The sequence below is a fragment of the Budorcas taxicolor genome, chromosome 11, assembly GCF_023091745.1.
Source record: "Budorcas taxicolor isolate Tak-1 chromosome 11, Takin1.1, whole genome shotgun sequence".
In the NCBI taxonomy this organism is placed as follows: Eukaryota; Metazoa; Chordata; class Mammalia; order Artiodactyla; family Bovidae; genus Budorcas; species Budorcas taxicolor.
This window is the reverse complement of record NC_068920.1, coordinates 122,449,891-122,473,801: the sequence shown is the minus strand read 5'-3', so window position 1 is coordinate 122,473,801 and position 23,911 is coordinate 122,449,891. Positions and strand designations below refer to the sequence as shown.

The 23,911-nt window shown below is 35.8% G+C and overlaps 1 protein-coding gene across 1 annotated transcript in view; it reads right to left on the bottom strand.

Annotated features, from left to right (window-relative positions):
- Positions 1-1,779: 1,779 nt before the first annotated feature.
- AFTPH (aftiphilin) overlaps positions 1,780-23,911 on the bottom strand; it is a 69,813-nt gene continuing 47,681 nt past the window's right edge. Inside the window, exons 6-9 of the mRNA XM_052647801.1 lie at positions 21,170-21,292; positions 15,826-15,886; positions 10,155-10,278; positions 1,780-2,922 (exon numbers count right to left, since the gene is read on the bottom strand). Of these exons, the coding sequence (XP_052503761.1) occupies positions 2,775-2,922; positions 10,155-10,278; positions 15,826-15,886; positions 21,170-21,292 (456 nt within the window). The 3' untranslated portion in view covers positions 1,780-2,774. The remainder of the gene's footprint in view (positions 2,923-10,154; positions 10,279-15,825; positions 15,887-21,169; positions 21,293-23,911) is intronic.

The following is a 23,911-nucleotide window of genomic DNA, read 5'->3' as shown; positions in this document are numbered from 1 at the left end:
GTCTGAGCCGAGGCTAAATCGGTCTTCACTGTGTGTGACTTGGCTTTTAGGGTCTCTGACTCCTTGGTTTCTTCTCCCCACCTCTGCAGGGTCCTTCTGGCTGACTTTGAGAAGGACAAATGGGCAGCTGCTCTGAGAAGCAGCTGAAGATCAAGACAAACTTGCAGCCAATAAGCTCTCCGGTCGCTGAGATTTGCATGGAGATGCGCAAGGCTTTTCCTGCACCAGCCCTGCTCGTTATTGCTTTCCGGTGTAATTCAGGCCTTGATCTGGTGCAAAGCTGAGCTGAAATGCTGAAAAATGGAAAGCTGAAAAGCTAAGACTTTTGGTCCTCAGGACTAGACCCCTGACCTTAACCTATGACAACCAAGTGTTAATGTACCTGTTGTGACTAAAACATCAAAGGCCAATATGACACACGAAAGGGAAGTGTGGCTTACTGAAAAGTTTAGACCAATTATTTACATTAAAGCAGGGGCACTTTCTTGAGAAATGTCCAGTTGATCACTTTTAAATTATAGCACAGTAACTTAAGTGATCCTGTTTCCTGTGACTGCTTCTTGAATCTACTGGGACTACAGGGGCCTTTATAGATTTTGTGAACTATGCTCTATCATTTATTGATGGTTTCCTCATGTGATAAATGTTTTACAGTTATTATTTAATACATCAACCCCACAGGTAGGTGGTATCATTCCCATTTTTAAAGATAGTAGAACTATGGCTCAGAGAAGTTGATTAACTTTCTCATGGTATCACAGCTAATAAACAGGCTCTGAACTTAGGCTGATGAAGGGTACCATTATACTTTAGTTGTAATGGACTGTATAAGCAGCCCTTCACCTTCAATTTACTGAAACAAGTAAAAGTCTGCTGAGGAATACTTTTATCCTTCCATTCAGAAGGTCCACTGGGCACTGATAACTTGTGATTATTCTGAAGGAAAGCTTTCTCTGAAAAAAACGATGGGGGAAATGGCAGGAGATGGACTGGATAAGCATCGTTGCTTCAGGCCTTACTTAAATTACACTCCAGCAACTGTTGCAATGGCCCGTGTAATAACCTGGCAACACAGGAATCTCTGTCAATGACAGAGGTACAGAAGAGTTCCAATGGAACATTCCCGTAGCCGATGAGGTGGACTACTGTTGGGCTGATTGCCTGCTTCTAATGAAATGGGTTATGTGACTTTGCTAAAGCAACACCTAACCTAGTAACAATATTTTAAAAGTGCTTTTAAGAAATTTTCTGCTCACCTTAGTTTCATGCATATTATTTTCTTAGGAAGAAAAAAAATTCCCTATATATCCCTATTTAACTTCACCAATTCTGACAAAGATACATTATAATGAATCATGGAAATTTCTTGTATGATCTCATGTTCTACATAAAAACAGCTTAGCTATTTAAAGGGTTGTTTGACTTCCCTGGTGGCTCAGACGGAAAGCGTCTGTCTACAATGTGGGAGACCTGGGTTCGATCCCTGGGTCGGGAAGTTCCCTGGAGAAGGAAATGGCAACCCACTCCAGTACTCTTGCCTAGAAAATCCCATGGACGGAGGAGCCTGGTGTCCATGGGGTCGCAAAGAGCTGGACACGACTGAGTGACTTCACTTTCACTTCAAGTTCTTATGGGTGAGACTCTAATTCTTCTTGGTTTTAATAAAGTGAAAGCCCTACCAAATGATTTTCTCTGGATTGAAACACATTAATATGAAATAAAACTTAATGTCCAAATTCATTACATTTTCCCTCAGATACCAAAGTACAGACACCAGGCTAAATTTCTTTTAAATTATTTTATTTTTGTGTAAGCTAAAAGGAAATTTACACACTGAAATCTCAAAAGACCTTAGGCATGCACATTAACCTTGTTAGAGGTTCTTCTACATGTCTTTCTTTTTTCCATAGGAATTTCCCCAAACATTTAAAACCCATAGTTTTTACTGTATATACAGCCTAAACCATAGCAATCTATGATTATGTCATTTTACACTGTGCAAAATCCTCAAAAAATAGTGGTACAATAGAACAACAAAAAAAAAATCAGTAACAAGTAAATTTCATTGTAAGACATTCATGTAATTTGGTCCTTCTCCAAACCAAACTGATTTAAAACAGACACAATCTCTTTAAACCCCTTCAATCAAGTTCTGACAATGATCCACACCCTATAACAAAAGACCAATCAATGCAAGTACCTTGCAAAAGGTCAAACAGCAATAGGCCAGATTGAAAAGATTAAAAAAGAGCACAAAAATGGTAACAAAAGCCAGACCTGAAACAAACCCACCACACATAAAATTAAAAAAAAAATTAAACAGGGACTTGGAGCTTATTTATGATAGCAAAAGTAATTCAATATACAATATGAAAAATTAATGCGACATTCAATGAAATCTGAAAAGGCTGAAGGGGATTTCATAGACAGTGGAGATTTGGGTTTTTAATTTTCATTTTTTATTTCAAAAGTTGTGTAAGAAGGACATCACCAGTGTATTTCACAAAGACATAAATGTATACACCCCAGCAACACAAAAAGAATAAATCTTCAAAAATGTTCACCCCCGATTATTTACATTTGTTTCTAATATAAATTTATGACTTCAGTATGTAAATAAATATACATTACTATGTATACCTTTCTAGTGCGGCTTACCAACAAATCAGCTGAACTTTAAATTTTTTCTTTTTTAATTAGAGCAGGTATGCTTTTGATGGTAGGGAAGGGCTGGAGGGAAGGAAAAGCAATTGAAACTGTCCAGTTCACATCTGTTATCCATCTGCCTTCTCTTGGGAGCTTGTGGAAGGTGTCAAGGTGGTCGGGAACATCAACACCTTGGCATGCATGAATGTTAGGTCAGGAAGGCTGGCGATCACCTTGATGGCTTCTTCGCTCAGGTGCTCTTCTCTTTTCGGTTTCCTGTTGACAAATGAAAAAACGCAAGTGTCTTAAAGTGACTCTAGCTATAGGCCAAATGGGAGAAAATCCACTCTCAAAGCAGACAGCAACCTGTGGGGACCTGAGTATCTTCTCCTCCGCCAGTCCCTGAACCTTGTCATACCTTGGTGTTAAGTGCTTTCTGTGCCCGAGGTGAAATCTCTTCTGAAAACTCACACCGAATTTATGTATGTTCATTACAGTTAGACATGCCTAACTGTACCCGTGTACAGCTCACAGCTCTATTTAAGGTTAAAAGAATCTACCCAGGCGTACTTTTAAAATGCTACTAGGGACTTCCCTGGTGGCCCAGTGGTTAGGACTCAGAGAGTCCACTGCACGGGGGCACAGGTTTGATTCTTGGCTGGGGAACTAACATCCCACATGCTGTGCAGCGCAGCCAAAAATAAAAAACAGTTACCAAACAGAAATATAATGCCTTAGTAAAACTCTGCCTGATTAGATTTCCCCCTCCCCACTGAATAAAGTTTGTCTGGCACAAGCCCTCATTAAGTAATTTTCACCTCAGGCTTTCTTCAACCCCAAAGGGGAATTCTAGGACAGAAAGCCCTCAGCTCAAAAACACCCAGCCTCTGCCCCACTGGGATACAGATGGTTGGTCAAAAGCCTGCAGCACTAGGGCCAGCTGCTGAGGCCGAGAATGCACCCAGGCAGGAAGGACTCAGGGAGACGGGAGTCTCGAAATCTGATGGGTCCTGTAGATGAAATGCCCCTAGTATAAGAAATGAGCGGTGTGGGACCCAGGACAGAGAGGAAGAGCTCCTGCTGACCTGGGTGCTTCAGTGAGCTACAGAAAATGCCAACCGAGTCTCAACTGTGGCTCACATTGAGCACAGGACTGTAATTCAACCTTTATTTTTTCTAGGACGTTAAATACACTGAAAGAATAGCTGCAGTCATAATGATATTAATTTTAGATCAAAGTTCATTTAAAATTGTTGACTCTACAAGGCTCAATTTTCTTTATGGTACTCTACTAGGTGCAACAGAAGTTATTTCTTCCATCTAAAATTTTTCTTTGTCCTCTTCCTTGGTGGCTCAGACGGTAAAGCATCTGCCTACAATGCGGGAGGCCAGGGTTTGATCCCTGGGTTGGGAAGATACCCTGGAGAAGGAAATTGCAACCCACTCCAGTACTCTTGCCTGGAAAATCCCATGGACAGAGGAGCCTGGTAGGCTACAGTCCATGGGGTTTCGAAGAGTCGGACACGACTGAGTGACTTCACTTTAGGATGTGGTGAAGGAAGTCAGGAGATGAAACAAGAAAGGAAAGATAGATGCAGGCCTTTATTTAATACCTGCACTTTTCTGTTGTAATCACATTTGAGTTCAGGCTGAAATAAAAATATTTTACAGAACAACTGAAAAAACTAAACATCAGACTTTTAGGACTGAAGTCCTCCAATATGAAGTTCAGCTTCAGGCACACTGAAACCATCAGCAGATCAATCTCAGTTCTAGGGTTTCTCAGAAGAACAGAGTAACACTCCAAAATTTTTCTGATTAAAATCTACATTTTTAATAGCACTTAAATCACAGAAAAACTATGAAGTGGATGGGAAACTGACTATCTGCATTATTCCAAAATAAAACCAGAGAGGCCGGTGCACTTTTTCGTCTCAGAGTGAACAGCTAGAAAGCCCCATGGGAAAGGGCAGACTCTCACCAGCAGTCGGTCTCAGAGTCACTCACGGTAGGGTCAAAATGACATTGTGTCTTCTGATGTGACATAGCACCTGTGAGGTCTTCCAGCCAAAATGTTTACCGGAATTCCTCAAACCTCTAGATAGAATATCCAGTTGATAGGAAATAAGGGAAATTGAGAAACGTTTGAAAACTACTTGAAGGAAGCAAATGGACAAATCCAGAGGTTGGGACATTCTGTAGGACACATGGAGTGACCTTTTCAACCAGTGAGTGTTGTTACACTGAGAAGCCAACAGAAGGGATGGGGGTAGATACACTAGGTCAGAAGTCCTAGACTAGATATTGATCTGGAGAAAGCAGAGAGAAAGGATACTGTTGGGAATTTGAATACATACAGCCTGAGTGTTACATGAAATGAAAATTTACTGAAATCGATGGAGACCACTGACTGCAAGAGTAGGCTCAATTTGTATAGACTATAAAATCTCATTTTTGGTTAAAACAACAACTATATGTGTATATTTGCAAAAATAAAGATCTGAAAGAACTGAACTAGGGAGTTATAGTGATATGACTGGTGAGAATGTGATACTTTAATTAAAAACATTTTGTCTGTATTTTCTTTCTATGCTTACTGCTTTTGTAAAGATAAAAAGTTATTAAAAACAGTAACAAGTAAAATCACACCTAAATGCACCTTCTCATTTGTGGAGTGCAGTTGGGGTGTGGGGAAGGAGAGCAAAGAAGTTTTCACCCAAGGAATGGTTGGTAAAGATTATTCTAGAGTTTCTACCAACTGCCTTCTTTCAGAGGCACTACTTGAAGGCTAGCTGAAGTTGGATTTAAAAATAAGTGAAAGTTTACATAGTTTACATATTTTGTGCATTTATTTGTAGTCACTAAGGAATTGATGTGCTCTAGTTTTCTTACAATATAAGAAAGAAGAAAATGCTTGAGAATTTGAAAATAAAATGTTACATCATGGCCTTTCCCCAAGAGGCAAAGGCAATGACCTATTTTTGATTTATACTCTCCCAAGTTAAGATTTATCCTTTTGGCCAATGCAATACAATTAAGGGTCTAGAAATAAACCCATACAATTATGGTTACACTGATTTTCAAGAGAGAAACTGGGAAAGATCTGTCTTTTCCACAACTATCGCTGGTAGAACTACATATCCATGTGCAAAAGAATGAACTTGGATCCCTACCTTACATCATATTCAAAAATTAATTCAAAATGGATCAAAGAACTAAATGTAGGAGTTAAAATTATGAAACACTTACGAGAAGAGTTAGCACAACACTTCCTGACCTTGAAGTAGGCAATGATTTCTTAGATATGGCATCTAAGGTACAAGCAATGAAATACACATATATGTATGCATATAAATATATATACAGAACTTCATCAAATTAAGAAACTTCTGTGTTTCACAGGACAAAAACCAAGGAAGTGAAAAAACAGCCTACAGAATGAGATAAAACATTTGCAAATCATATCTGATAAAGGTCAAGTATCCAGAAGAATTCTTACAACAACAAAAATTTCCTTAAAGAAGAGATGCAACTATTCAATAAGCACCTGAAAAAATGCTCAATTTCACTGGCCATCAGGGAAATGTGAATCAAAATGACAATGAGATGTCACTTCATACCCATTGGGATGGTTATAACCAAAAAGTCGGACAATAACAAGCCTTGTGAGAATGTAGAGACATTGAAACTCTCAAACATTATTAGTGGGAATGTAAAATGGGGCCACCACTTTGGAAAACAGTTTGGTAGTTCTTCAAAACATTAAGTGTAGCATAACCATGTAACACTGCAGTTCCACCCACAAGAAAACTGAAAGCATTTGTCCATACAAAAACTTGTACATGAATGTTCATGGCAGCACTAGTTATAACAGTCAAAAAGTGAACACAACTCAAATGTACATTAATTGATTAATGGATAAGCAAAACGTGGTACAGCCATACAATGGTATACTAGGCAGCCATAAAATGGAATGGAAAGTACCAAAATATGCAATGATATGGCTAGCTTGAAAATATTATGCTAAGTGAAAGAAGTCAGACACAAAAGGCTATATAATGTATTATTCCATTAGTATGAAATAACCAGAATATGAAAATCCATAGACATAGAAGGCAGATTAATGCTGCCAGGAGCTAGAAAAAGTAGAATATAGGGAGTGACTGCTAATGGGTATGGGGTTTCTTTTAGGAATGATACAAATGTTCTGGAATTAGATGGTGGTAAGATGGCTGCACAGTGACAGACTTTATTTTCTTGGGCTCCAAAATCACTGCAGATGGTGACTGGAGCCATGAAATTAAAAGACGCTTGCTCTTTGGAAGAAAAGCTATGACAAACCTAGACAACGTATTAAAAACCAGAGATATTACTTTGCCGACAGTCCGTCTAGTCAAAGCTATGGTTTTTCCAGGAGTCATGTATGGATGTGAGAGTTGGACCATAAAGAAGGCTGAGCACTGAAGAATTGATGCTTTTGAACTATGGCACTGGAGAGTCCCCTGGACTACATACAAGGATATCAAACCAGTCAATCCTAAAGGAAATCAATCCTGAATATTCACTGGAGGGACTGATGCTGAGGCTAAAGCTCCAATACTTTGGCCACCTAATGTGAAGAGTCGACTCACTGGAAAAGACCTTGATGCTGGGAAAGACTGAAGTTGGGAGAAGGGGATGACAGAGGACGGGATGGTTGGATGGCATTACCGACTCAACGGACACGAGTTTAAGCAAACTCTGCGAGATGGTGAAGGACAGGAAAGCCTGGCATGTGCAGTTCATGGGGTTGCAAAGAGCTGGACACGACTGAGCAACTCAGCAACAACAATGGTCGCACAACCTTGCAAATACACTAAAAGCTACTGAATCGTATACTTGAGAAGGGTGAATTTCCTGGTATGTGAATATATGTCAATTAAAAGGTTAAAAAAAAAAGTATGCTTTTTGGCAACTAGTCCTTTGGCTTATGTAAGCTTCAGCTAAAAGTCTGTGGCTATTAACTAGCTGCTACACACTGATTAAGATTAGGAAGTAATTTTTCTCTGTATTAGAAAAGGTAAGCTAGAAGATGGAACTATTTTAAAACAGAACTTGCATTTCTTTAAAAAGTCAGTCACTTTCACAACTTATGTTTAGAAAGAGAAGAGCACATGTATTTTCTCTTACATATGCAAAGGCATTTGGAAAAGAGTATGGAATGTTGTTTGCTATATGGCAAATTTCCTCTACCTAGACCACTGTTTCTTAACCCTTCCTCACACTACAGTTCCTCAATGCTTTTTCACTGTGTCTTCTGTGTACTGACAAAAGCCAAGATTTTGCTGGGGTATACACTTCAATTTTTTTTTAAATCAAAAACAAAAAATGAAACAAAACATAAAAATAACAAAGACACTTAAAAAGTTCTGTTGAAACTATGTCACCACTCTCTCTCTTCCCTCTGAGATTCACTCATGGGGACATTTTACAGTATTACCTTCTAATTATAAGACCTGTGAATATCTGCACTTCTCACCATTTTCAAATAGTTAATTCCTCAAAACAGAAAATTCAAAGGTGGCAACTTGTTTTCCTTTCAATTTATTGTGTTTTAAATGTGAAGCTGGACAGTTACGACACTAACCCCCAGATGCACACTATAGTTTCAGTTCATCTCGTAACAGTACAGAATAAGAGAAAAAAATGGAAATAACTTCAAGTTATTTAAGTTGGAAGAGTGCCTTAGTGTACAGAATGTTTCAAGGGTGAGTTGAAGTTAGGAGAGCAAGCAAGTTAACTATGTGGCTTAGAGCTCCTCCTAATGGCACAAACAATGAATTCTCACCACAGAGACTTTCAACATTACTACAGTTCACTCAGTGAGACTGCAGAGGAAAAAGGTGAGGAAACACCAGGACTGCCCTTAGAAAAGGCTGCACAAGCAGCAGCAGGAGAAAGCCCAAATGATAAAAAGAGCATCACTTGTTTGCTTGTTTTTAAAGTCACTAGCCTCTAGTTAACATATATAGAAAAAAATGGATGAGAAATTTGCATAAGAAGAACATTAAGTTGAAAATACAATTTATTTGGAAAGAGAAAAAATTAGAAAGCAAGCAAAAAATCCACACTAGCTTGATAGGAGGCTTAACTGTGCCAGGTAATATTATCACAAAGAAATGGGCGACAAGAACGAGGGAGAGAATCTGTGGCTAAGCAAGAATGAGCAGACTACAAACCCATTCCTGGGAAGAGTTCAGGGCAGCCTTGCTTACAAAACATATACTAATGGATTTTCTTAATTATGAACATTAAGTGTATTAATAATAGCGACTGAATGGAAACTTCAGCACACGATACAGTTTAAAAGGCCATGTGAAAATTCAAGCCAAAGTTTTAAGACAGGTAAGCATTTATTATTCACAAAGAAGAAAGTTAAGTTTTTAAATGGATGTTTTTCTACAGAAGAATTGATTTAAAAGATAAATTGGAATTTGACATGTGAATGGAATGTATTTAGCCAGGAGAAAGCCAGGAGAAAGCACTGTAACATCTCTGCCTAACTGGGCAAAGGTAAATATTTCCACTTTTTTTTTTCTTTGGCTACACCATGCAGCATGTGGGATCTTAACTCCTCAAACAGGGACTGAACCCGTACCCCCACCTTGGAAGCGTGAAGTCTTAACTACTGGACTGCAAGAAGGGTCTCAATATTTTTATTTTAAAATGTTGATGAATTACAGATTTGGGACAGCAGAGTTGGTATCCCAATCAACACTGGTATTTGCTCTTGCAGTAGAGATTACCTTCATAACCATTCCTTTATAATGATTACCTTCTTATTAGAAACTGCCTTATTTTATGGCTAACATGTCAAAGCAGTGGGTTATTCCAGACCTTAATTATGTAAAACTAAAGGTTTTTTGAATCCTACACATAAGCCCACATGAGATTCCTGGTATCTGAGAAAACTGCTTTTCTAAAGGTCATGAACCTAAGGGGATCCCAGAAGGCTTGTTAAAAAACAAGGCTTCAGGACCTAAATCAAAGGTGCAACACTTCAGCAAATATTCCGAAAACAAAACAATGGCTGTGCCCTTCTCTCTTAGCCTGGAGGTGAAAGGATTAGCTTACATGACTTTGGGATTATCAAACTGGGACCCCAGAGATGATCACCTCAGTAGTTAGGAAAGAAAAGGGGGAGAGTTCTGCAGAGGTTTTATGATCTCCATTCTTTAATCAGACTCTTCTTTTGTTACGAAGTTGGGTACAGGTATAGGGAAAGAGAAAAAGACCACATCTGTCAGCCCTTTCCCGTCTCTCATGAAACAGCTCTGCTCTAGTAAATTCATAATTAAACATAACTTGATACTATTTTCTAGAATTGGGCATCCATTGCATTTATATAAATGTAAAGTGAATTTTAATACAATATATTGAAATACTACCAACTTATATGCTTTCCCATCTGGGCTACTTTGTTCAAACACAGAATTCAAAATTAGGGTATAATGAACACTAGCTTTTACCTGGTAGATGTGCTTGTCTTCTCTACTGTGGACATGAGTCTTGCAAATGCATCAGTCACTTTGAGGCTTGAGGTGGAGATTTCCAGCTTAGAAGTTGTTAATTCATACAACTCTGGATCCACACCTTATAGTATAAAATGATAGTCAGTGATGGTGCGCTGCAATGGCTTACTCAATTAGCCACAATCCAAGATGCAAAAGGCAATTATTCTGTAAACATCTGAGTCTTTTTTTAAGTACAACACATCTTTGGAACACTAACACTGTATTTATTTTTTAAATTATAAATTCCACTTTTCAGAGTTTTTATAAAGTAGGAAAATACTTTTAAAATTCCACTTTGGTATAAATACAGCGTTAATTAATCTAACATTTATGTAGCAGATATCATTCAAATACTTCTTAAAAAAACTGTCTGCTATAGGAAACTCCCTAAATACTGGATTAGTCTGTGATGCAAAAGTTAACTATGTTTTACAAATAGAATGCACAATGATTTGTTATACAATATGACACCTCAATTTTTAAATGGACTGATTTAACCTCAGTTTTCGAACTTCCATTTTCCCTTATCTCCATGACCATTTTTCCTCCATATTTTCACTCATCCCCCCAAATTTGGAAGTTAATGTAAAGTCCCACATACACTAAATGATTTGGTTAATTTAAATACATTTTGACTATCTGAGGACATGAAATATTATCCAAAGAATTAAATTATTACTAAAGAAAAGTTATATACCACAATGTTCTTCTTTAGGTAAGAAGAAGGGAGGTAAAATATTTTCAGAAAAAGTGAATAAAAGCGCTACTTTTGAACAAAATGAAAATCATTCACAGCTGAATCTAGTGGCTAACAGTTCAAATATCTTCTTGGAAAAATTCAAAATGAAGCTGAGATCACTAGGATTAGGTTTATTGTAAAAGTCTAGTAAAATCCTTCCCATCCAACTTCCTTAAAATACACATACATATTTTAAAACTTCCGTGAATATTACTTTATGTAAAATATGATGACTACAAAAAAACAAGTACCAAGTATTTTCAACTCATGCTAAGCTTAGGAAAATAAAGACAATCAGACACAAATTTTTAAATTCTACCCTTTCTTTGGTTTCAGCAAATTCAGTAGTTTTGAATAGAAAAGCAGATTTTAAGTACAAATGTCCTATAGTTTCATCAATCTCTACTTATTATTTCTTTAAAAAGTCTTAAGATCAGCAGATAAAATTATATATAAAAGAGTCATATAATGATGCTCACAAGTTTTCTCCTTTTAGGGTATTTCAAGGTTAAGAAGAAAATCAGGAACTGCTTTCTATGAACCAACTTTGTAGCTAACTAGCAGATATAAACAGATCTCAGATGTTTACAGAAATTATACTAGCAAAAGCGGCTTTCACAGTTACCATGTCCAACAAGGGAGGAAGGCTATAGAAAATGTTGACTCTCCCAAGTTCTTAACAGTTCATTAAGGTACAGTTTCAAAATATAATTTAAAACCCCCTTTCTCTGTATTTCTATAATAAGTATAAATATGCAGCTAAAATGCAAAAATTTATAGATGCTTGTAAAGCAGGACCAGATGAACCCAAAGCACCTCCTTCCTCTACTGTGAAAGGTTCTATTCCAAGTAACCACAAAATTTAGGTAGATGGTGAATGCATAATGCAGAATAAACAACTGCAATCTGACTGGCAACAGGAAAGTGCTAGTGAAAATTTAGTTGGGTTTGTAAAATACTGGCCACTTGGCTGTCAAACAGGAAAGTGGGAGATTGAAAAAAAAACAGCAAAACAAAACGCGAATCAACCTCCCCCAGCCCTCCAAAACCATTATCACTGAAAAAAGTACTAGGGCTGTATTTTATATTTTTCAAAAACAAGATAACTACACAAAAAACTGGAGAGTAAATTTTTTTAATGGAAAAGATTCTTTTTTTTAAAACAGAACCTTAATGAGGCATAGTTCAGTTACAGAAATAAAGCTAGCCAACCAAGTTCTATGCCAACCTCCTAAGTCTCAAACACAAAATAAATAACTGCAAGCTAAGACAAAATGACTTTCCCAGAAACAAGTCAGAAAAAGTGCAAGCAAGTGGTGAAATGGAATACTCAGGAAAGTGTTTACACCTACAGCTTGATGGAAGTTTTAACAAAACCCAGTAGCAATAAAACAAGTCAAAGCATATTTATAGTAATCAGGTTTACACAGAGGCCTAGAGCATATTGATGAACAAAAATATTTAAGAGGTTCGGAAGAAAGGATCGCAATCGACCATGCTAATTTCATTTCCATTATAGCTCTAAACCTCGGAAACTGCTTGCTCTTCTCCAAGCTGTGTATGTATACTGAACCTGGTTATCAAGTCATTTCTGTACTTCTTTATTTGGTCAGATTATTTGTGCTCTTATGGATGATTTTTAACTGAGTTTGAAATGTAACCAAAAGTTAAATTTAAACCAGGTTTTTAGGCATCCAAAAATAGTGACCTCATTTAAGTTATCATACAGTTCATGACAAAACAAAGCTGAGAGCAAATTAAAAATAGGAGTTTGGTTGGTGATGGACAGGGAGGCCTGGTGTGCTGCGGTTCATGGGGTTGCAAAGAGTTGGACACGACTGAGTGACTGAATTGAACTGACTTCATTCTTGGGATTATAGTAATAAGGAAACTGATACACAAGTTTTTTGGTTCCCCTACCCCCCCCATTAAGTATTAAAAACTACTCATCCAGGTCATTCCACAGCTCATATGTATTTAGATGTAATTTAAATAGTGAAATACCATATTGAAGTTAAAACCAGACACAGATTAGTTTCTTATATGCTTATAAAATCTTGGAAACAATGAAAATGATAACCAGGGGATTAGATTAGAGGAATCCAGTCATTCTACAAAACAGCCTTGGAACATCCTTATAATACAATCATATTTCCATAACCAGACTTGGAGATGGGCATCCTGGGTCCCAGCCTCACCCTTAGCTGATTGTTCTCTTAGCCTCCCCCATTTCCCATTATAGCTCCTGAACTGCTAGAAGTGGGTGGCAGGGTTATCTAGTTGAATAGAACAAAACCAGCAAATTCTCAGGAACCAGGCTGGCTATCTACCTGATCCTAGTAAGGACTGAGAGGGACCCTCACTAGGCATTCTGGGCATCACCATCTACAGGGCACTGTAACAGCTGTCTGGTGATCAAAAGGTGTGACTACCAGAGCACAAGTAGGGATGACAGAGAGTCATTAAAATCATATTAAATAAAATATAAACATAAAAATGCCATTATATTTTAATTTTTTATTCAGTTAGAAAATGACAAAGTACATTAGTCCTTGGGTCAATGAACTGAACTTTTGCCAGGCTGAACATTAACAGGCACTCCAATAAGTTTTAATTTCTAGCTTTTAGTATCTCACAGCAATTATTTTCTACTATCACCCTTAACATTTTTTTTTTCCCCTCCATGGAAAACTAACAGTAAGCTTTCTATTCAAGAGCTACATAAAAACAGTAATAATTCTATGTGGGACTATATAACTGAGTGCTAGACTCCAACATTTTGGAACCTAATTATACATTTAGCAGCATTAATAAATACTAATTGAATGCTAGAATCTGTAAAGGTTCTATTATCACAGACACTATAATGTCACTGTGTACTAAAATATTCTTATATATCTAAATTTGTATTTTTTCAAATGGCTTTGTAGAATATGCTTTAAAAAATAAGCATATAAAAGATCACATTTTCTATTTACAGGGAAAAAAAAACCACCCTGCCTTTAACTGTGTAAAAGACATTAGGGCTGTTTTATATCTAGAAACTACTTTCAGCTCTGACTATTACATTCTAACAAATCTTTCCTTAAAATACATTTCTCATATAAGTCACTTGTTATAGTCAGATACTAGAAAATAACAGTAGATAGATGAAAGAAAAGTATTAGAAAGACATTACAGAGAATACAATCTATTTGTTTCCTTGTTTATAGGAAAGTCAAGTGATGTGGTCATGCTTTTAGTAAATATACTAGAATTGTGGTTTTAACACTCTGCTGACCTGGGATTGTGGTGCTGCTGCTAGAGCTACTGTCATCCACGGGCCCAAAGAAATCAAGGTTCAGAAGAGTGGAACCTCCACTAGCTTGAAATTCAGTGACCGTGTTGGTAGGCAGCCACACAGAAGGTAAGCCAAGGGAGGAGGGGTTATGTGTAAAAAGGGGTAAGACACACACTTGAACATGCAGGTTATAATTAGTAGTCATTACACATTTTAAAATCAACATTAAAACAATGTGTACAGTATTAGTTTTTCATTGCTAAGGACATTTCTAAAGTAACAGTTTAATTCAATGTACATTTTCTCATGTACAATGTAAATAATTTAACACTTAGTAAGGTTTTAGTTAGGAGTTCAGTTCTTTCAATCGAAACTTGAAGCCATACCAGAAAGACCAAGGGGGAAAGTGTACCCGTTAAAGGGAAACAATACTTTAATCTCAACCCAACATTAAATCACTGTATATGCCCAAATCAATCTTTTATGTTAGTAGTGTTGGTTTCTAATGAATGATTTTAAAAGTGACAAAGTTGTCGGTTTCAGGACACACACCAATACATTAACTTAGTTTAAAATAAAATAAGGTAATAGAAATGTCATAACTGCCCTACCCTGATGTGCAACCACAAGCTGTACTGTTCCCCTTTAACTCTGAAACAGTAATCAGAAATAGTATACATTTTTAAAGAAGTTGTTAATAAAAAGCACGATGATTTGACTGAATAGGACACCAGACAACAGCAAAAGGTGCATCCAGGCTTTCCTTCAGTGCTGTTATTCAATTGGATGCTTTCCAGATACCCTAGGATCCCCTACTCTAAGGCAGAGCTGATCGGAGTAACAGGTGTTTCAGACCATGGCTCAAACAACTTACGAAGTATAAGGACTAAGAATAATTCTACTTTAGAGTCCGATTAAAACTTGTGATATCAACACACAGGAAACCTAGTATTTTGTGTTATTAAAAGACCCCACCTTATTAGAATAAGTTAATCCTTTCTCAGGATTTTCTTTTAAAGCCACAGGAGAAACCAATTATTTCTGGAACTACCTACTAGTATTTTGAGCAAAGTTTTAGAAAAGGAGCATGAAAATCATTCATTTTTCATTTGCATACAAGTGCTCTATAAAATATGATTAAGTCTGAAAACTACTTTGAGTCAATAAATATGCATCTATTTGCACATTGTTTTTGGTTAAATAATTGTGCTTTGTGCTTTAAAGCAGCCTCTAGACACAAGACTTGGCATCCAAGAAAATTCCATAAACTAAAACTACAGAAAAAAAATTCAAATAAATTGGTCCACCTAAAATGTTATTTAAACTACCTAGATATTTGTGAGAAATAAAGAAGCTTATCTTTGACTTAAGATAAAAAGAAACTCAAATTTTATCTGGTTACTACTACTTATATATGGACATTAATAATGTTAATAATAGTAACGGCTGGTTTCTTGAGCAATTACTATTCAGAAAGAAAGCCTGAATTTCCAAAGATAAGAAGTTATGTTCAAACAAAAATGGAAATCAGCAGAGAGAAGTCTGTCTGAACTTTGTAGCTTTCTTAACTCTAGCTCTGGCGCTAGAGGCTCTACGGAGAGACGTACCATCTAAAGGGTTAGTAAGGCCACTGCTACTCCAGTCAAACTGGACGGGTGGTAGAGACTCCTAGAGTTGAAAACCAAAAAATCAAAATTAATCAGTATAGGTTGTAGCAACATAAAGAATCCTTAAAAACAGAACAAAACACTATTATAGCAAGATCATTAGGCAATAAAATACCTAAAGACAAAGTTGGGATAATTTACAATTTCAGAAGGTTATCTACAAATATTAACATACACTGAAATTGCAAAATTTATAAGCAGTACAGCTTGTTGACTGTACTGTGTATCTGACCGTACTCAGATACACCATTAAAAAATGGTGTATCTGAGAAATGGAATTATCTTAAGTTTTCAAACAGAAGTTTATAGACTAATTCTATATCAAGATTTCAATCTATTCTCCAATCATAATTTAAACTACTGGCTTGAAAACCTCACTGATCTGTTTTCACTAAAGAGTGATCTATTTTATTTTAAATGATTAGCCACATACAATTTCTTAATAGATAATACAAGGCAACAGAGAAGGCAGCATACTGAATTGGAGGCAAGCTGGGTTATTAAGGACTAAGTAACTAGCTGCATAAACATGGATGTTAGTTTATTTGGTTTCCTTATATATATACAAATTTTTTAAAAAGACTTATAACCTCTAATTTAGAAATTACTTATAATCAGTATTAGAATTTAATTTTTAAAATAATGTACTGAAAAGTATACTCAGAACTTATTTGAATATTCTATGTTTAAAAACTCTGTTAACTGCCAAACACATAAAGATAAAATAAGCAAATGATAAATATAAGATGGAAAGTAGTACAAAACATTAAAAAAAATGATCCACGCTTTAAGAATATTCCTGACAGGGGAAAAAAAAAAGCATTTTCTTCTCTTATTTTGGGGCTGGTATTGGCAACACTTATTGAAATAACCTTTTACTAGACTCTTACTATCAATATGTTATCATCTTTTTTTGTTTTGCTCACTGTAAGGTAGGCACTTATTAAAACTTTATAATCATTTTTTCTCTGTAGACAAAGACACTGTTCCCTGTAGGAAAGGAACGTGAATTGGCTAATTATGACAGACTAACCCCATGGTATTAGAATACAATTGCTTTGATAACCAATGATGGGCATGTTACTATAAGCATTTGGTCTCCCCCATATCAAGTCAGGCCTGGAGATATAAACAAAATAAAATACTGGTGATAGTGGCAGCCAGGATGAGAGAGAGGTGGAATGGGGGGCTGGTGAGGGAGACGGAAGAATGCTGTATCTTGACTGTGGTGGTGGTCACATGAAAAAATAGCACAGAACCACACACACATATCGAGCAAATGTCATATTCTCAGTTTTGATATTATTCTATAATTATGTAAAATGTGATTGTGGGGAAAACTGGTGAAGATACAAGGCACCTCTTCTGTATGATCTTTGCAACTTCCTGTAATCTGTAATTGTTTCAAATAAAAGTTTTAAAAATCCTGGTGAAAATCTAGTTCATAACCTACCTGCAAGACTGATAAATAACAGTTATAAAAGATCTTCTTTGGCTGAGCTCAAAAACAAACAAAAAGCTCTAGGTATTCCAACAGATTCAACTTATTCTACTTCTCAATCAGGAAAACCTTTAGAACTATTCAATACTGACTAGATGGACAAAACTCAGATTTATGTAATAACAAAATTGCTGGGTAAAGTGAAGCAAAGCTCTTTCATTAACATGTTTTATCTAAACGATGTCAAGAACCTGGATGTTTTAAAATATTTCAATGATTTTTTGGAATCTTACTTTTCACAGACATGTATGGCATTTTGAAGATATAACCAATATTATAATAAAGAGGTACTAAATTATGAATCAAAATTTAGTGGAATTGAGACAGATGAAAAACAGATACCTAAATAATTACAGGTTAACTAGTGGCACTGACAAGCAGGCAACTCAAAGAGAAAGCACTAGAATGAAACATTTAAAAACAACTTTATGTGGCATGAATGATTACTGCAGAGACGAAAGCAGACAAGTTCATAATAAAAAGAGGGGGAAGAAAAGGCTAGAGACAGGAGACTTTGGTTCTAGTCCTATGTACAGCACTGACGTGATTTTAGGTAAATTACTTAGTCTTTCCAAATATGTTTTCTAATTGTAAAACGAGAGTACAGAGCTAGACTGTCATTTTTTTCTTTCTTCTAACTCTAAAATTCTGATTCACAACTGAAATAGCAACATAAAGCAGCCTAAGAGATGAAATTTGCTGGTGGTAACCAGCTGGATAACTGCTAGCCAGAGAGCTGACTCCACTTGGCAGTGAATAAAGTATGGTTAACATCCTAACCTTACTAAGAGGGAATCAGTATGGCACTGTGATTGGTGTGACCTTGAAATTCAGTGAAAAAAGATGTCAACAACAACAAAAAGTATCACTACATGCTTTTTATCTGTAAACTGTCTTTTTTCCCCCAGGTAAAATTATCTTTTTAAAAAAAACCCACATTAACAGATATCAGTAAAATACTGAATGTCTAAACAAGAGATGTAATGGCAAAAAGACTGATGAGTACACACTCATTTGAAATAAAAGACAGAAATTTAGTGGCTACCAAACTGAAATAGAAAAGACAGATCAAAAAGCATGCAGTCATAACGAGAATTATGCCACTATGCTAAGTTTGAAAGTCACTGTTCCAGGATGCCAAAACATAGAAGGAAGGTTTGCCACATGCTTTTTTGGGGAAAAAAATTCAGGTATGAACAGGTTTTTGCTGACACATTTTGCTAAGCTTCTAGCACTAATGTTTATGGTTGTTTCACCCGAAAATTATCATTAGGAGGAAGACTGAATAGCCAAAATGTTATGTGAAAAATAATAAATACACTGTATGCTTAGGAAGAGTGGTAAGAAATACACTTTATATGGAGAACCTTTAGAATGTATTTCAGATGTTTGCTGAGTATGTTAACCTTAATCAAAAGTATGGAGCCAAGCAAAGAGCATGTAATTTAGTGATGGAGGTCAGGCATCTCAGCACAAAATTGATATGCATGCTGAAATCTTCAGTTTGAATGTTAGAAAGCAGACCTACATAGGCTCAAGTCAATTCAGAAATAACTTTGAACTTCCATTGGGAAATACTGTTTTCATTGGTTTTCCAAAGCCTAAAAACTAAAGCCAATGAGCATCACAAAATACCATAAAAAGTATAGAATAAACTTGTTAATTCAATAGATGTGTATTTTTAAAAAAGGGAAATGTGTACATGAAACAGAATAAAAGGAAGTACTTGATTAAAAAGAGCTTTTAAAAAATATAAATAGCAAGAGACCAAGTTCCATCTTCCAGCAAAAAAGTTAGATATGCTTCAGTGACACTGAAAATTCCCATACTTGCTTATAACTAGGGAGACAGTCCTTTGAGTACAAGTACATAGAGGTCTGTATGTATGTATAGAGATGGCAGCAGCTGAATCCTTGTGGAGCTGCAACTAATCGCCATCAAATTAATACACGTTGATTTCTACTAAAAATCTTCCATTAAATTAACACACATGCTTTTTATTAGGTTATCTAGACTTTTAATCAAGTCTATAATTAAATTATATGGAGGTATGACTAGGCAAAAGTGACAGGTGACAGCTAACTAATAAAATAAGCAATAGCTTATGGGGTTGTAATACATGGAAATGGTTGGATGGAGGAGAAGAGGCAAGGAAAAATAACAACAAATGGCTCAAATTAAGAACAGCTCCATTTCCAGAAAACATACCGGGCAGTTAGTCAAATTATTTTCCTAACACCTAGCACTGTAGGAATAAGAATGCTGACTGAGGCAGAAGCGAGAATGTGCTATAATTCTGGAATCTGCACAGACATGGCAGGCTTGTGAGAATAGCTGATAGCCAGAGGGCAATATATAGCCAATGAAAGGAAGAGAGCCAAGGACAGATTCAGGCTACTGAGACATTTTGCCCAAGGCACCTTGCCTGTTGCCCAATCAATAAGGCCAGGCATTTTATGCATTAGGTCTCCATGCCCACGAATTCAGTGATAGTAATAAACTGGTTTGAGCGACGTTGAAGCTAAGCTCAAGTATAAACCACAGTGGTACACAGCAGTAATATTACATGTTTCTTGAAACACACCTGAAAAGGCAGGACCCTGCTTTACAAAATCATTTGCTAAAGTATGTTCTTCAAAATACTAGTTCTACAGGTGTTATAAACTCTTCTTCCTTGATCCCTACAGAAAAGGGTTCTATGGCCAAGTAAATTTGAGAAATGAAATAAAATTAAATAACATTATTCACTGCAGGATTTTTCAGTCCTTAATATATGCGTTGTGAACCTTCAAAGGCTGTTTAGGGTTTGATACGAAACATTTTCCGATCTCACTTTGGAACCGTTCTTTAGTGAAGCAATTCTGGGGATTAGTGTTCAGTGGAACACATCTTGGGAAAGGGTGTCCAAACATGCATTTTTGTGTTAAGACATAATTAGTGATGATATTTACGGTTAAGAAATGACAAACACAGCAAGAATATATTTTAGAAATGGTAATGTTCATTAAGAATACTAATATTTTAAAAAACAATTTTAACCTGCACTGAGTCAGTTGCTAACTTGATGTCAAAAAAGTAAGCAAACCAAGTAAGCTATGTTCTCCCAGGAAAAAAGTGAGAGGAAGGGCTTTAATATTAAATATATTGGACTGAAATATGATTTGTGCTTAAATGTGCCAAAGAAGTAAAGGGTAAGAAGGGTAAGAGAGCCTTCTTTTTTTCTTAATCTATACAATATTTTGTTAAAGGCTGTATCATTTTCAACTTAACAGCTTTATTCAAACTCTTAAAACAACAGTTATTGATATAATAACACACCTAAATTTTATAACTTTATAAAATTTTTGCAAGCTTCAGGAAAAACACATAATGGCAGACTTGAAGAGCTGGTATAATGCAATGTTTTCTTTTTTTTGAAAATCCAGCACTTACCAGATTTATGTGTCAGTAATAGATCATAAAATGTACCAGTTGTAAGTGATTTTTTGCTTGCTTCAAAGTTTTTATTTTACAGGTAAAAAGACTAAGGCCTAGATAGGTTTAAAGGACTTACCCATAATCAGACAGTTCTCAAACTGTCTTTTCTATTTTTTAAAATTAAAGAGAATTTTCTCATTGTATTTCAAAGGATGTCAATAAGAACTGAAATCACATCTATCATGAAACTAAAATTTAAAAATATTTTTTAAATGAAAAGTTATATATTAAGGAAAACAACAATGTATGTGGACATATGTGTACATACATGCATAAATGTATCTATATACATCCAGATATTTTTACCTGGAATTGGTCAGATGTACATGTGTTCATCTCTGGTGACATAGTGGTGCTCTGACCGATGGAAGCGATTTTTTCTGCAGCAGATAGTGGTTTCAGTGGTTCCTTGGTGGGCTCTAACATACCCTGAAAAAGGCATATTAGCTATTAGTTGGGGGAAGGATTGGCCCATAAACTTCACAAGAAAGTTAATTTAGCAGAAAGCAGAAAGCACACAGGTCATTTGGAAAGTACTAAAGACAAAAAGGAACTAGTCTTAAGTTTTGTTTAGTGAAAATCTTACAGCACTCTAATGGGAAATATTTCATAATAATACCTTTGTAATCCAAACTTTTTGAAACAAGACCTTGTAATTTAAACTGGATTTGCTTTAGAGTGCCTGGTTATCACTGTCACACAAATGCACAAACACATGGAATGGTGGGGGAAGGGAAGCGGCAAGCAAAACAGTGTATTACATCCATGTGTTGAGAATGCAATACTGTTCTGATGTTTCAGACATAAAACTCCAGGAAAGGGCACTCTTCATACACATTACACCATGGTGGTACTTAGAGAGGTGGGAGTGGATTCTAAAACACACCATATAGTGTGATGACATCCCTATGCTACAACGTGAATTTAGTTGTCTGATCCTTGCTCACTACAGGATGGGAGCCTCACAGTCATTTCAGAGGGGAAAACCTCTTATATGTTCCACTAGGCATGTTACGTATTTATCACACTCTTTCAGTAAGAGAGACATTCAAGATGGGTGTAGAAACAAAGAAGAAAAAAAAATCAGCACTTTGTATCTGTGTTCTACCAAACACTAAAAATAATGTGTTATTTTCACGCCAAGTTATTGGCATGAAAGAAGGCCCAAGCTTTTACAAATTTTAGAATAATAACTTGACAAACTCTTGAACAGTTATCAACCAGATAAAAGTCTCCTTTTACGAGGGGAGGGCTGCGGTGGGGGGCAGGGAAGCTGCTAAGTCTAACAATCTTATAGTTGGAATCTATACATTTCTCAAAACAAAGTTTTCAGGAGAATCCCCCTACTTTCATAAAATTGAGCATAAGCTAAAATAAATAATTTACATATATATCAATAGTTCTTAACAACAGTACACGTGAAAGGCTTTAATCTAGCATCTTGAAAAGTGAAAATAAATTCATGGTCTGATTCAATGTCATATACATTATAAAGGTGTGTGCCCTTCTAGAAAGACTCCATGCGTTTGGTAAACCATTACTAGTCTTAGCCAACTTTTCTAATGTGAAATCTCCCTAAAGCCAGTGGTTCTCAAAGCGGTCCCCATCAGTAGCTCCTCTATCATCTGGGAACTTCTCCTACCCCAGACCCACTGAATAAGAAACTATGGGGGTGGTGACTAGCATTCTGTGTTTTAAACAAGTCTTCCAAGCAATTCTAATGCACATCAAAGTCTCAGAACCAGTGACTTAAATGACTACTTCAGGTACTATTCCTCCAGATGAGATAAAAAGATATTGAACATCTCATGTGTGTAAAGCACTATGGAGAAAATTCAGGTATCATTAAAATTTGAAATCAGATAAACCAGATATGAAAAAGAATGCTTCTAAATGTAAGGCATCAAAAAGAGGGAGGAGGAGAGGATATAATCACTAAAACAACTTTGGTATTAAAAGCTTACAAAAATGGTAAAACTACATTACTAATAAAAGGCTGTAATTAAGAGAGAGGAAAAAAGCATAGATATGAGTCTTTAACTCTTCATAAAACGTAAAAAATTGCCTAATGTGCTGAGTCTAACATAGAAGCATTAAATAGGTTACTGCCCCCAACATGCAGAATGAAAGTGCCCACAAATTAAATTCCTACTTCCTATGTAGAATGTGACAATTAACAGCACTAACAATCTCTAGAAAGCTACATCTTGAGAAAAGAGATCCAAATAACCTAAAAGTTAGAAACATTATGGACTACATTTACCTACAACATAAAAGAAAATAGGGATGATCAAGGTGTTTTGAAAATACAAGATAACCATTCACAAAGGAGCAGAAATTGATTTTTAAAAAAAGCTCAAACAAAGAAGCTTTTGTCCAATCTCACAAAACAAACCAATAAAAACAAAACAAAGCAAAATTTCAGTTCAGTAACAATAATTAGAGCTTATTCATAGAGAAGTTTGCAGATTAAAATAAGGTCAAGTTCCACAGCAAATTCATTTTCACATGCACATAAAGGGTTTTTATTTTAAATTCCATACCAAGTGTTCCTTAGGGTTTTTTTTCTTTCTTAAACACAGTATTTTTCTCCTTATTTTCAAGTTATTGGTGAAAAAATTTTTAAATATTTTTAGTTTAATAGACAGGACATTTTTATCCACCAATAACTCAAAGACATGCCAAAACCCACCAACACATCAAACTTTAAAATGTGATTGAGTCTTGATAAGATACAGAATGAAAATTCCTCAGTTTTCCTGGACTACCTGGCATATCTGAAAAAACAAAATTTAACATGTTTAAAACATTAATGGAAAAACTAAGGCCCAATTATGGGTCCTGACTCATTTTCATTTGTTATAATTTGCTGTCTCCAACCTTTTGTATATATCCATGGCTTCAACATTGCATTATTTAAAAATAATCAGAAATGCATTTAAACAAATGATATCTAAGGCTTCAGATACTTCAGTTTCTTCTTTTTAAAAGCAAATTAAAAGAGAGAGACTTCCAAAGGTGAATTTTACAAAAGTTATAAACACTGCT